At 37.1% G+C, this 15,318-nt stretch overlaps 1 protein-coding gene across 2 annotated transcripts in view; it reads right to left on the bottom strand.

The window, feature by feature from the left end:
• Positions 1 to 4,432: 4,432 nt before the first annotated feature.
• The window catches only part of LOC583484 (probable flavin-containing monoamine oxidase A), a 28,842-nt gene continuing 17,956 nt past the window's right edge, over positions 4,433 to 15,318 (bottom strand). For both annotated transcript variants that reach the window (XM_783391.5, XM_003726114.3), the window contains exons 5-12: positions 12,108 to 12,222; positions 10,883 to 11,046; positions 9,637 to 9,817; positions 9,046 to 9,146; positions 7,678 to 7,878; positions 6,448 to 6,534; positions 5,593 to 5,693; positions 4,433 to 5,025 (exon numbers count right to left, since the gene is read on the bottom strand). In XM_783391.5, coding sequence (XP_788484.1) covers positions 4,869 to 5,025; positions 5,593 to 5,693; positions 6,448 to 6,534; positions 7,678 to 7,878; positions 9,046 to 9,146; positions 9,637 to 9,817; positions 10,883 to 11,046; positions 12,108 to 12,222 — 1,107 coding nt within the window. In that variant the 3' untranslated portion in view covers positions 4,433 to 4,868. The remainder of the gene's footprint in view (positions 5,026 to 5,592; positions 5,694 to 6,447; positions 6,535 to 7,677; positions 7,879 to 9,045; positions 9,147 to 9,636; positions 9,818 to 10,882; positions 11,047 to 12,107; positions 12,223 to 15,318) is intronic.

The raw sequence follows: 15,318 nt of genomic DNA, 5'->3' as shown, positions 1-15,318 counted from the left end.
GTGGGGGGGGGGGTGGGACTGAATTCAGACGAGCATTCAGAGGCGAGAACGGTAATACGAATCTTTAATGATTTAATGAAACGTAAAAGCTTCTGCGCTTCGCGCGGAAAAGGGGGGGGGGGGGACTGAAATCAGACGAGGATAAAGAGTCGAGAACGGTACAACGAATCGTCTTCTTTCTCTAATGATTTAATGAAACGTAAAAGCTACCGCGCTTCGCGCGGAAAGGGGGGGGGGAACTGAAATAAGACGAGGACAAAAAGTCGAGGACGGTAAAACGAATTGTCTTCTTTCTTTAATAGTTTAATAAAACGTCAAAGCTTCCGCGCTTCGCGCAGGAGGGGGAGGTGGGGGGGGGGGGACTGAATTTAGACAAGGATTAAGAGTCGAAAACAGTACAACGAATCGTCTTCTTTATCTAATGATTTAATGAAACGTAAAAGCTTCCGCGCGTCGCGCAGAAGGGGGGGGGGGGAACTGAATTCATACGAGGATTAAGAGTCGAGAACGGTACAACGAATCGTCTTCTTTCTTTAATTGTTTAATAAATCGTCAAAGTTTCCGCGCTTCGCGCAGGAGGGGGAGGGGGGGGGGGGACTGAATTTAGACAAGGATTAAGAGTCGAGAACAGTACAACGAATCGTTTTCTTTCTCTAATGATTTAATGAAACGTAAAAGCTTCTGCGCTTCGCGCGGGAGGAGGGGGGGGGGGGAACTGAAATCAGACGAGGATAAAGGGTCGAGAACGGTACAACGAATCGTCTTCTTTCTTTAATAGTTTAATAAAACGTCAAAGCTTCCGCGCTTCGCGCAGGAGGGGGGAGGGGGGGACTGAATTAAGACAAGGATTAATAGTCGAGAACTCTACAACGAATCGTCTTCTTTCTCTAATAATTTAATAAATCGTAAAATTTTCCGCGCTTCGCGCGGGAGGGGAAAAACTAAATTCACACGAGAATTATTTTCGAGAACGGTACAACGAATCGTCTTCTTTCTCTAATAATATAATGAAACGTCAAAGCCTGGGAGGGGGAAACTCGCCCCCCCCCCGCATTACGTCACTGTTGGTCACCATAACGTACCAATATTTGGCTCGCATAATTTCAAATTTGGCCCCCCCCCCCTAAGAAATCCTGGATCCGCGCCTGGATTGCAATATGATACGCACATGTATATCTTTCCTTTTGAAGGATATATTCTGTGTTACTGTCTTTGTTGTAACATATCTTTGTAGACTTTGTACCATTTATCTGTATATATTCCATGCCCAATGCAGTGCACACTGAGAGAAGGCAATTGCTTCCCTGCATATGTAACAAATTCATATACGTAGGCTCATTTGAAATTTACTTGTTAAAGGGATAGTTGAGTTCTGTTTTCAGACCGCAAATGCCTTCAAAGTGCATGGTTATTGCTCTTATTCTTATCTATGACATTTATAGTGCCCTTTTAGAACCTAAAATTGCTATGAAGGTAATTTTAGACCCCAAAATGTGTGAAATGTAGCCAATACGATCCCGGATACGACCAATTCAGATCCACTTTAAAAAAAAAACACGGTGACCGTTAATTAATCATTTAATTAAAAATAACAATACATGAGGCGGCTGATTGCTGATAATATAAGCAACACGAAAATGCCAACCAAAAAGCCAACATCGGCATTGGCTGAAGTACGATGTAAAAGGCGTTATTTCGTTTTTTTCAACGGTTTTCAACGGCTTTTTCAAATTTTTCAAAATATCTAATATTTGTGGTGGTACACAAGTATTAGAAATCGTTATATTTCAGCCGTCTCTGAACCGATTTTGATCAAACAAAGATGTTCTTTCAAATTTAACATTCAGTTTTTCATTACCTTACAAACAAATTATTTTGTGTGGCGCCCTCTGCAACAGAACTCGACTATTTTTATAAGTACAAAACAACTTCTGCCAAGGAGAGGCTGCATGGCTTACACTTTTTTTCAGTGTAAAGTTATAGCAACCCAAAGTTCTTGACTTAATTTTCCACAAGTGCATTTTATGTTTTAAGGACGCGTTTGGTGTGTTTTAAAACGGTTAAAAGTGTACGTTAACAAGAGTTTTAAAGATAACTTTTATGTAAATCTCAATTAATCTATTAATAAACTTCCAAATCAGTCAATCAATCAACAATCACTAAAGTCAGTCAAGCAGTCAGTCAGAGAAGTTACCACTATAATCAGAAAAAAGTATCAATTAGTTTAACCGACCATTCAATCAATCAATGAAGTATATCAGTAAGTCTAATTAAGAGTCTGTCAATTAATCTATCAATCAATCAACCATGCACTCCGTCAATCAACAACCTATCAATAACCAAATCAACTAGTAATCACTCAATCAATATTATTATCACCAATCAGCCCTTCAATCAATCAATAATTTAGCAGATCATACCCCCTCGCCATCGAACTTGGAGAAAACTCAATATCATTAAAATGTATGAAATTTATTACGATTCATCATTATGTTAAAATGTCCAAATATCACCTTTAAAAACATTTATCATGTATACCATAACCTGTAATACAAGAAAGACACCTTTGTTTTAACAAAAATACAGAACAACACGTAAATGCTGATAAAATGTTTCTAGAACTTAAGAAAATAATAATAACAAATATCACCATGTAAAATATGTCTACACTTTAGAATTAGTTCTACTCCTACTGCAGTCACGTATAAACTCCATTTTGTATTTCATGTAAGATTATGAAGTCTATAATTGTGTTACTCTTTCTTTACAACATTGAAATGCGAAAACCATGACAATAGAGGAAATGTTTACACCGATGCCATCCTGAGCGAAAACCATGACAATAGAGGAAATGTACACACCGATGCCATCCTGAGGATGGCATCGGTGTATACATGCCATCCTGCATGAGGATGGCATCGGTGTATACATTTCCTCTATTGTCATGGTTTTCGCATTTTAATGTTGTAAAGATCAGCGGCTGACCATTAAATGCACAAATACCCGTGAAAGGAATGAAACAGATAATATAAAACATTCAATATGTCCACAAGAAAATGTAAGTTGAAATATTATTTACAAGACCAGAGTTTTACATACAGATACCATAAACGGAAAAGGAACATTATAGGTATATTTATATACAGGTAGAAAACATGCCAGCAATTTCCTCTTATTCCTTGTTTCACCTAGGCCTATATTTTCATTTTGTCCCGGACGTACATGACTTGTATACTTCTGTTTGTACACTCTACGTCATCTGAAGTCATGGGTCCGTATGCGACTAATTCAATTAAATCCGACCCCTGATCTGATATTTAAAAAACAAAGGAAAATTAAGAATTCAAAACTTCCTTTGTTTTCTTTATTCCTTTCCTTATTTGTTAAACCAAATTTTGAACAAAGGCTCAACTCAAAGGTGGGGTTTACATTTTGGAGAGATTGAAGTTTTCTTGAAGAATGTTGTAATTTTCATACATTTCTAATACCTTTTATAATGATTGCAATGCTTAAAACGAGGATGTTATGTTTCGCTTATAGTTTCCAGGTCAAATATACTCGCTATCGGGTCTGATATATCAAGTTAAATATTCAACCCATCTGGTCGAAACTAAATGAAGAGAAAATCGATAGCAAAATATATAGTACAAAACACTTATCGATATATAAAAAGATATGATAAATTTGCCTTATACATTGATATATTTCCAATTGTCCTCTCATAAAAATATCCTCACTACAGTAAAGTCTGACACTACAATTAAAAAATTGATGATAGAATAAAATCGCCCTTATTTATCACTTCATATATAGGATTAATTTTTATTTTATCAGTTTAAAATAAGATATGAATACAAGATTAATAAAACGTACATAATTTAAAACTTTCACCTCCACCGGTTAAAATACCTTGTTTTAAACGTCCTTTTACATATTATGACTTTCCCTTAAAGGTAATACAAAGTTTTGGTATGGAGTCATGAATTCGGTTCAAATGAACATATAGGAAGCATATGCGATCCTACAATATTCAGTGATCGTTGTCGAGGTCGAAATCGACTCTACATTTATGAAATTGTAAATAATAAACACTTTATGTTGTATAGCTCCCTCTCAAGGTCAAGATATTAATTAAGCTATAAAACAATGTATCTTGACTAAACGACCGATTAGATATTCCCGTTTTGAAATTATATATCACAACTACATATTCTGAGATTTCCATAGTCGCAGCTACCATTGTACGGCCGTAGGAGCTATTTGAAATTTATCAAAATTTACCGGGAGCACCGGTAAATGTTTATATTCAATTTTTCTCGAAAGCAGAAGTGTTTTAGGGACTAAAATTTCTAGTGCATTTAATACATCCACAGGGGCATCCAAATATATCAAATTGTAAAGAATCATTATCCACCCATTTTTCAAAATTTACCAAAACTTTGTAATACCTTTAACATTATGAATTATATCAGTAGGCCTAATCCCATGATTTCTCAGCCTCATGATAAACAACTTTCATTGTATTTGCATTTCTTCCGGAATATATAAATTGTACTTACACGAATTAAATAGTATGATATGCCCTTTAAACAAATATCCGCAGTTGTTAATCTATACTGTTCTCCAAAACAGGATTTGAAAATGAAAGTTAGAAAAGTATAACAATAGCAAGATCAAGGCCCAAGAAATAGAATAATATACTGACATCTATGTTTTTAGGTTAAAATATTTTTGGAAGCCCACATATTTACTTTAATTCTTCGATGCTTTATGTAGTATTCTGCAAAGCGCATTTTGCAAACAAAATACACAAGACTGAGTAAAGTTGAAATCCAATCGATGTAATTCATATCCTCGTTGGAAAGGGATCAATCAATTTCCACTGGCTGTTGTGTTTGCTTTTCTGCGGTTATTTTGGTGTTGAGTGCTTTCCTGACTTCGCTCGCTACTCGTTTTCCCGACTTAACAGAGCCCTCCATGTATCCATACCATGAAGATGACATCTCAGCCCCACACCAATGAATTCTGAAAAGAAAAAATATCAGTTTATTAACATTAAAATGTTACAAATATAAAGCAGGGAAGGACGAGGAGTACGAAAAAAAAGTAAAGCTGTTGGTTTCAGTTTCCACGGGCTTACCCCGGAGAACAGAAATTTACACATTGAAAACATCCTTTCTACCGTAGAAAAAATTATTCATAAATTATTCAAATTAAAATGGTTACGAATAGTGTTGGTTTTGGCCTTTTGAACCAAGCAGTTGAGATGTGCTTAATAGCGTATACACAAAAGGAAATTTTTATCTGAGGGCGGCTTCTTTAATTACCCCCCCCCCCCCACCCTCCCTGATCCAGTCATCTATCAAGTAATATTGAATTCAAGTATACAACTGTGGAGGTAGTAAGGAATTTATCTCAGCACCATGGACTGGAGGGGCTTCGTTAGAACATTCTAAATAGGGGTGCTGACAACATTTTGACTAACGGAAGGGGGGAGGTTCGAACCACCACATCCCTCTGCCTTGATGTATTTGGTACCGTGCTCGATGGTTCTTCAGTTAATGTTTTGTCAAATTATAAACAAAATATTACCTTCCATGCGGTTTCTTGATTCCTTTAGCATGGTAGACCATTGCACCGGGCATCATTGAACTGAATGGGTAGCCATTTGTGTACCGATCCAAACCCCAGTCCTTCAAAGAATGAAACAAAAGACGAAGACAAATATCATGATGAAAACATTAACATCGCATGATTACTTTAATGATTGCTCGATTGATTGATTGAATTACTGATAGATTTGCTGATTGATCATTATTGATTGCTGAGTTACATGTAGTTGATTGATTTATTTATTGATTAGTTGCTTGATTGCTTGATTGATTATTTATCTGATTACTTCATTGACAGAATGATCTATTGATTGATTGACGGATTACTTGACTGAGTGATTCACTCATTGATAAGTTTTGCGGTTTGAACTGACATGCAAGTATGCCTTTTGTGACGCAAATATGAAATGCTGCGCAAGGAAAATGTGCGCCACACCTTGTGGATTAAACGATATATTTGTTCAATAATTCTTGAATTCAAGCGTTATGAAATGCCATATTATAGGTCGGGAAGAATCTGTATCTGACATGCGAAATGTGTCTTTGGTATTATTTTCGTTTAATAGATGTTGTCTGCTATCTATTCAATTTATACGTTCGTTAATAATTGTGTCCAAACGTCATTTTAGTATTGATTTTCAGTAGACATGTCGCAAATAAAATGGAAGAGGATATTTTGTTTTATTCTGAAGATCCAGCTTTTGTGTATTTCCGTTGTATTTTTTAGCAATAAAATATGGTCTCTCTCTCACAAAATTCTCAATTATTAAGCACTAGCTACTAAAATGTTGGCAGCTCGCTATTGTTGATTGTATTTTCATATCAATGTCCTCACCATTTCTGCATAATCGATGGTCTTGAGAGCTTCGTCTCCATAGATCTCAGCCAGCTTCTTCAGCAATATTTTCTTTCTTTCCACCTTCTGTTAAACGAAGAAACGAAATCATGAAAATATTGTTAATTGAATATTGTCATGATGATAAGCTCATTAGGCACGAGACAATTTTGTTTCAATTCATTTTTCCCGATAAACCATATAAATCCTTTCATGCTTGTCACTTTTTCGATGTCACAATCAAAGATAAGCCTTCATTTCCCCCTTATAATACCTGCTTATCACTATTCATCAAATATCTTTGTTAGTTTTATTTTAAACTAAGTACTGCTTTTCTTTCGGCTATAGGTTGCTGACAATAGTAAATATTGACGAATTTCGTTGATAATTTCTTCTGCTCAAATGAGTAGGACACCCAAATTCCTATTCAAGACGGTCTAGATTCGCCCTTCTTCCTACCCTATATCTACAGTGTTGTATAGGCGTTGTGGTAGAGTGGATACGTCACCGGACTGTCGATCACAAGGTCCGCGGTCCGAGTCCCGCCGCGGCACTAATGTCCTTTGGCAAGACATTGATCTACATTGGCCACACTCAACCCAGGTGATGTAAATGGGTATTTTAAAATGCTAGAGCGCCGTAATGGCAGCCTGCTTAAACTAGGGGGGTAGTGAGCACATTTTTTTTTTTTTTGGTCCTCAGAAAATAAAAAAAATGCACCCCCCACCCTTTGAGCGCCATGGGGGGGGGGGGGGGGAGGCAACCCCCCAACAAGGTAAAAATCACGTTTTTTTACTGATTGCTCCGGGGTTCATTTCGTCATAGTTATAGGATTAGGGTTTGCAATAGGCCATTTTCGTAATGTAACCACATTTATACTGCCCCGATAAGAATTATTTCATTCACCTTACGAATACTTTTATTTCAAAAGATCGAATGTTAATTGCATATATTACATGTTGTTAGGTAGAACAAGCCATAATGTTTGTCCTGCCGAGCAACAACTTATGTATGCAGTATGAATTCTGACTATCGAGATATACTTCGCAACAGGTAAATGAAATAATTCGTATCAAGGAGCTTTACAAAGGCATATGCAAAATTTGATTACATTACGAAAATGGGCGAATGGGTTTTAGGTTAGATTTAGTGATAGGGTTAGGGATAGTTTTAGTGCTTAGTCTAGAGTTGCAGTGAGCAGTTGTTGCTAGAGCATGTGGTATAACTTACCGTGAGTTGTCTCAACGACTCGGAAAAGATCATCCCCATCAATGCGGGGTTCTCGGGCGCTGTCACGTTCGGATTCCTGTTGCAGGAGCAGGCGTCGAACACGTACTCGTACGTCATGAGGTCGTCATTGTTGTCGAAGGCCTGCTCCTCGTCCGTCAACTTGATCACGTGACCGCTCATCCCATCCTTTCTCCAGAATGCCTAAATAAAACAATTGGTTAATTAATTTACAGAGTCAATTTAATATCAAGTAATGGTCGGTTTACGTAATGTGCCACTGTATGGTTCGAACATGTTATTACGTTTGGGGAGGGCTTTTGAACATGCCACTGCTTTTTGTTCTTGAAAGTCTTTGCAATTGTGCGAAGTATATTCTTGTGAATATTAAAGCAACCCAGGACCTACTACGTTGGCCTCATCCAGGGCATCGATTTGATTTTAAGCCCAGACCTCCAGGGTAAAAATAAACACTGCTGTATGCTGTATCCCCCGGTGTATCCCACTGTGCCAATACGCCTCCCTATAATTACTTTAAAAAAGATTGTTATTAAAGAGATAAACATGTCAATTTGACATAATCTCGGTTGTTTTTTGCCAATCGTGGTCAAACATATCAATTAATTGTATTTACTGCTACAAAAGAACTGAATTACTTTCAATATCTGCATGCACACGATTTGCTACATCTCAAAGAACATGGGCAATGGTTATACGCTCGTGTGACAATTGCTTCGATTTTCTACACTAACCGAATTCCTAACGTCAACACTAGACCCAACACCTAATCTTAATCATAATCCTAAAGCTAACCCTAAACCTAACCTTTGATGTCTGCTACAAAAGAACTGAATTACTTTCAATATCTGCATGCACACGATTTGCTACATCTCAAAGAACATGGGCAATGGTTATACGCTCGTGTGACAATTGCTTCGATTTTCTACACTAAACGAATTCCTAACGTCAACACTAGACCCAACACCTAATCTTAATCATAATCCTAAACCTAACCTTTGATGTTTGATGATTGTTTTACCTGACTGATAATAAAGCATCATTATGCTTGTAAGTAAGCAACCAAGGGTCCGACGGCTTTAAGTCCTCTCCAAAGGACTTGGTAATGAGGGGTCACTGCATTATATACCAAAGGGCACGAGTGCATTGAATTGGTTTCGAACCCGGAACCTCCCGGTTACGAGACCACTGCTCTACCACTGAGCCATCGCGCCTTAAACTAATCTAAAACCCTAGTGCAACCTTAACCCTGTCCCTCTTCCTTCAACGAAATAAAGCCCGGAACAATACTTATCGCATGAGTCAATGTCGGGTCAATTGCGCTAGATTTCTAATGTCCATAAAAATACGTACATTTTCGTATGTGACGACATATTTGATACAATGTCCAGCCGGCATCAATTTCGTCATACGAGATCTCTTCGGTGGAAAGCTAGGTTTATGCTGGATACGAACTGCAAATTATAGAAAAAGTAAAGATTTTTGACAACAAAAAATAATAGACGTGCTCTGCAACCATAATCATTGAATAAAATTGAAGGTTTGAATATAATAATATAAATCCAAAGTGAATTCATAAGTGACTTGTGTATCATAGGCTCAACAGATGTTTGGTGAAGTAAACTATGTTTTATAAATACTATTCCATTTTGCTAAATGTTTCATTTCATTAAATCCGCTACATTAGAAGAATTTTACAAGTGTTAGCGATTCACTCGGGTGTACTGTTGACGTGAACCTTTACATTATACCATATACCACACGATATTGTTTCAATATTTTGATTTAATTGCCAGTTATATCCATTTAAACCTGGTGGAGAGGGGCAAATATGGATTCCAGTCCTGTCAAATGACGGTGGTGCCGTGCTGGGATTCGAACCCTTAACCCTTAGATTTAGAGTCAAGTGAATGACCCACTGTACCACAACACGTCGACTCGTACCTGAGTTGTCCACTGAGGTGGCCATGATGACCCTCTTGGCCCTGTATCGACATCCACTGTCGGTAGTGATGTTGACGAGCTCGTCATCAGTCTGGTCGATGATCGTGACTGGGTCGTTCAGCCGGATGTTGGCGCGGTCGATCTCGGTGGCCAGGTTTTCACAGACCTGCTGAGCTCCTCCCTTTAACAAAGAAGAAAATATAATTATGAGAGGAAAAAATGAATAAGACAAAACAATAGATTTGAACAAAGTACATGTTGTGACATATCAGTAAAACAAATATTGTTACATCAGCTGCATATGTCTCCATTTATCTAGTAATGCAACAAATTTATTGCGTTTGATAGAAAGAACCCGCCCAACTTTATAAAAGCGTTTAAGCATCTTCTTAAAAGAATTCAAAGATAGCCGTTAAATAAGTTAATATAAAAAGGTAAAGTACATAAATTGCAACATGTTCAACATTACTGGATGATTATTGAATGCCTACCAGCAAGGTATTCATATATCATTGTACGGAGAATCGATTTCACCACAACTTAGAATATGTGCTTAATGTCTCTGTATGAAAAGTGCAAAAGTACACGACAAAATGAAAGTGTATTGTGCTTTGATCTTACTTCATTTCGTCACCGTATATTCTTTATTCATTATGTATGCACATCGATAATTACTATCCTTTTAATTTGATTATCATGTTGATGTGTCATTGTCTTGTAGCTTACAGCATCGATACCAGTCAATGACGACATTCGTTTAACAGGTAATTGAATTACCACAATTATGAGAGAGAAAAAGTTGATCTATTACCGTACCTCACGTTCCAATAACTCAAAGTAGATGATAATATTGCCCCTCCGAATTCTTTTGAATGGGAGCACATTATTATTTGTTACACCATGTTTTAATAAATGTTATTCTATTATAAGGGGGAGGGATTAAAAGTCAAATTGGCAAATTTACATTAAACCTTTTGTCGGATAGAAATTTTGAAAAGGGTCTTACATGCCATACCTCTCTCTCTCTCTCTCTCTCTCTCTCTCTCTCTCTCTCTCTCTCTCTCCCTCTCTCGCTATCTCTCTCTCTCTCTCTCTCTCTTCCCTCTCTTTTCTCTCTTCCCTCTCTTCCCTCTCTTCTCTCTCCCTCTCGCTCTCTCTTTCCACCTGTCTCTCTCCTCTCAACCCCACCCCTTTATGGACCCCTCAATAATCGGCCCCTATTGATATTCCAGACTGATAAGCTTGCCTTGATTTTGAGTTGCCTTGATACGGGGAACTCTTGATTCTCTCCGAAGAGCACCTTCCAACCTCCGACACTGTTAAGAACATGGCAGAAGAAGAGAAGGGACATCTCTCTTGGCGTGACTCCGAAGTGGAAGACGACAAGGGCATCGAAGACCTGTCGGGCTTCTGTGGGATGAGAAGGGTATGGTGGGATAGAATATATAAACAACTTCAAATCATTTTGTTCATGGAATTAGACATTTTCAGGGAATTGTTATGTCAAAATACATAAAACCTAACAGTACGTATTCTTCTTATTCAGTTAAACCTGACCCTGGGTCTAACTTCACGTTTCACAAAAAAAACCTAGAACTCTGAATATATAACCTCCTTTGTTATACCCGATATTTTTGTTTAAACAAAAGCCTCAATGGTTAATTTTCAGTAGAATACGGGCCACAAAGTTCGAGCCCGGCCCTGCCACCTCAATACACCCCATTCGGATAGACCACACTAGCGCAACGTAAGGTAAACAGGCACCTGGCAAGGTTGTCCCTTGGAATTCACTTTGTCCTGATAATAACTGTCGGAGCTAAAGCTGAAGTAATAATTTCTTCAAACTCTTTGGAAGTGCATTTGGACATTTTGACGTATTACTTTCACCAATCCTGATGTTCAATACCCCTCCATTTCCTTCATACTTTCCTGAAATAGGTTTCTTCCTTTCTGTTCATTTTCTTGTAACGCATTATGTATACTCATTCGTCTTTAATTCTTGTATTGATTGATTTTCATTTTTATTTTACAGGGTAGCGTTGTTAGTTACACCATTGCTTTCCACATTGACCATGTTGGCATTATAAACAATAATATGATTGAATTCTGAAATTATAGACAAATTAATTACACAATTCTGTATGTATGTACCAAATAATAATTTAAGGCAAACTAAGAATAGTCTATCAATAATGAACACGGATTCAAAGACTTCCATTGAAAATCACCCCCCCTCACATAAAAATATATGAATAAAATATAACAAATATAACAAAACCAAAACTAGACTAGGGGTGTTTCTCAAAGACTTGTATCGACTTTACATTTTTTGATAATTTTTTAATGAAGGAAAAAATGTTATCTAAAGATCATAATTGAGAGACCATTGGTGAGAGTGATTATAGAGGCATGAATGGCCTGCCATATCTTAGTCTTTGTGAAACCCTCCCCTGGGCTATTTAAGATCTTACCATCCGTCCAGATGTGTTCTTTCTTGAACTGTTCCAAAGTGATGGAGTCCCATTCCAAAGACTCGCTTAGATCTGTAGGGTCCTTCTTAGAGAGGTCTTCCCTCATACTCTCTATCTGAAATGACAAACATTTTAAAGGTAATACAAAGTTTTGGTATGGGGTCATGATTTGATTCAAATGAACATAATGGAAGCAAATGCGATTCTACAATATTAAGTGATCGTTGTTGCGGTTGAAAACGAGTCTAAAGTTTTGAAATTGTAAATAATAAACTTTTTATGTTGTATAGCTCCCTCTCAAGGTCAAGATATTAATTAAGTTATGAAACAATGTTTCTTGACTAAAATCGACCGATTAGCTCTTCCCGTTTGGAAATTATATATCACAACTACGTATTCTGAGATTTTCATGGTCGCAGCTAACATTGTACGGCCGTGTAGGCGCTATTTGCAATTTATCAAAATTTACCGGGAGCACCGGTAAATTTTTATATTCAATTTTTCTCGAAAGCAGAAGTGTTTTAGGGGCTTATTTTTCTAGTGCTTATAATACATCCACAGGGGCATCCAAATATATCAAAATGGTAAAGAATCACTCTCCACCCAATTTCAAAAATTTTCAAAACTTTGTATTACCTTAAGTTAGCCTACTCAAATTCAGGAGAAAACTAAAAAAAATCAATTGCCTAACACCATATAAACATGGATAAATGCCACTGGTAGAATTCAAGCACAGCGACAAGTCCAACTCCTTCCGAGGAAGGAGTTGGGGGGGGGGGGAGGGGGGGGGGGGGGTCATGGTAATAAATATACATTATATATTATACGTGCTGTTGATTTTTTTTCTGAGCCTTTAAACGGGGGGGGGGGGGTGTATACAAGATTCACATATTTGCTGGATACGTCCACAAAGAATTAATGTATTAATAATAAACAACAACATTAAAATTCCGAAATCGATCAGTTTAATGTCTACTGAGAAAACAGTGTAATGGAGTATACTACAAATCCTTCCTTTATTGCTTTCCCTCTGGCAACTAATCTAGGGGGTTCTTTGTGTCTGGGCAACAACATTTTAAACGAAAAATATACTTAGTTCATAGCTTAAACCAAAAGAAAAAGGGGAGGAAGAGAACGAGAACCTTTATTGTCTAATGCATTATGTTAACAATACCGATTGGAATCATCAATGAAATTAATAGTGCAACTCAATTCGAGAAAGGAATTTGTTTTCACATCATTTAAATCAAAATTTGACTTGGTGTGAAACTGTACCTTTACAGCCATTGTAAATTGGTTTCGTTGAACTCACAAATGATGTTTAAAGATAACTAATAGCTTTTATGGGGGTAATAAACATGGTAAGAAAAGAAAGAAAAAAAGAAAAATGTGTAATATATTGAAATGATGCCGTATGCACAACGAACATTATGCGAGGTATACCATGTTATAAGGGCTAGACTGAGCGTGAGATTCTCGTAACCAAAGGTGAGCATGTACAACTATTTATGTCGCAGGCCCGCCATCCCTGAATCTACCTGTAATTCCTCGGCTAGACCATTCAGAGTATGGTATTCACCAGGACATCGCTAAATGATAGGGGTGCGTGGGAAGGTCCACCCCCCCCCAACGTCCACTCACCCGGTATTGTAAACCCACATTATGTGTTAAAATGTAGTCAACTATGTTTAGACTTTTGACATATTCATTTGTTTTCCACATGCCTTCATGGTGCCGGTGGGGGAGGAGGTGGAGTTGTCGGCACATTGACCTTGTTGGCAACATCTTAATTCGACACAACCAACCCACCATTGAAAATGTTCCTACTCCGCCCTGTCATTCGGCTATATAACATCCCAACATACATGCTTTTGTAATGAATCTATCTCATTGTTATGGAACAAGTAGAAACATAGTGGTGAAAATACTTCCTTGTGGTTTGCGACAAAAGGATTCACTCAAGTCTGTCGAGACCCCTATAACGAGTCAATATAACGAGACACGAATATATAGGCTCCTATAGCTTTCTGTGATGAATTAGTCACGATAATCAACATTAGCGCAGGACATGGCCTAATTGTGTCATTTATACAATTGTAATATAGTAGACATATTTTCATCTATGAAGATTAATATTATACAAAAGATCGTAGCTAGCATTGTATAAGTTATTACAGACTAAATTGCAACTTGGTTCATGCTCTTAAATTTCTGATTTGTCCCTACACATACAATGTATTGCTTTGTGTGAACATTCATTTCTAGACTTAGATCATTGGCCTATGAAAATTATCAATATATTGACACAATTAATGTCTTTATGTTGCCTTTGACGTACTTTCTGTGGTAATAACGATTGTAACTTAGTGAGATGTTTTTTTTATGAATTGACCCCAGCCCCTCCCTACTCGAACCAAATTGACATATATCTATCTGTCTATTTAGATATCTATCTAGATAATATTCCTTATTCCTTTACATTTCTTTACATGGATATGTCAATGTGTGCTACTATTACCTTCACCTGTTTACGTATTCATCAACATATTGTATTTATATGCTTGTAGCATTGTGCGATCATAATATAATTTCATTTCCTAGGCACCAAGGCCAAGTTAAAGCAAATGTACAGGTAGGTATAAGCAGGTAGGTATAAGCAGGGAGTTGTGAATTGAAACTCCCTGGATCTACTAACGACTGCAATAACCGCATGCTACGAATTCAACCAAAGAGAATAATAATAATAATAATACTTTGTTCTTTTATAGCGCATTTCATGTCTGTTGACATTTCAATGTACTTTACAATATACATATATAAAGTATAACAAGATCATGAACGGAAGATGAAACAGAAACATATATAGAAAACAATGAAGTGCTTATAAAGAGAAAAATTACATTACTTGTCCTTTAATAGTGATACTATGATGTGCTAATTTGAAAAGATGAGTTTTCAGTTTAGATATGAATGTTTCAATATTGGATATACAACGTAATGAGTTTGGGAGGGAATTTCATAAATATGGTGCTATATGAGTGAAAGCCCTATCACCATATGCTTTTGTTCTGCCTCTCTTACAGCTACGAGGAGGTTTTGAGATGCAGAACGCAAGGACGGTATATACAGAAAGGCAAAGACAACCATGCACTGGCGTAGCTACCAAATCAAATGGCCAAAAAAAGGAAGCTAGAGAGGGTTAAGAAATAGA

The sequence above is a fragment of the Strongylocentrotus purpuratus genome, unplaced genomic scaffold (assembly GCF_000002235.5).
Source record: "Strongylocentrotus purpuratus isolate Spur 01 unplaced genomic scaffold, Spur_5.0 spur5_scaffold_4, whole genome shotgun sequence".
Classification (NCBI taxonomy): domain Eukaryota; kingdom Metazoa; phylum Echinodermata; class Echinoidea; order Camarodonta; family Strongylocentrotidae; genus Strongylocentrotus; species Strongylocentrotus purpuratus.
The sequence above is the reverse complement of the archived record's forward strand: the minus strand, read 5'-3'. Positions and strand labels throughout refer to the sequence as shown.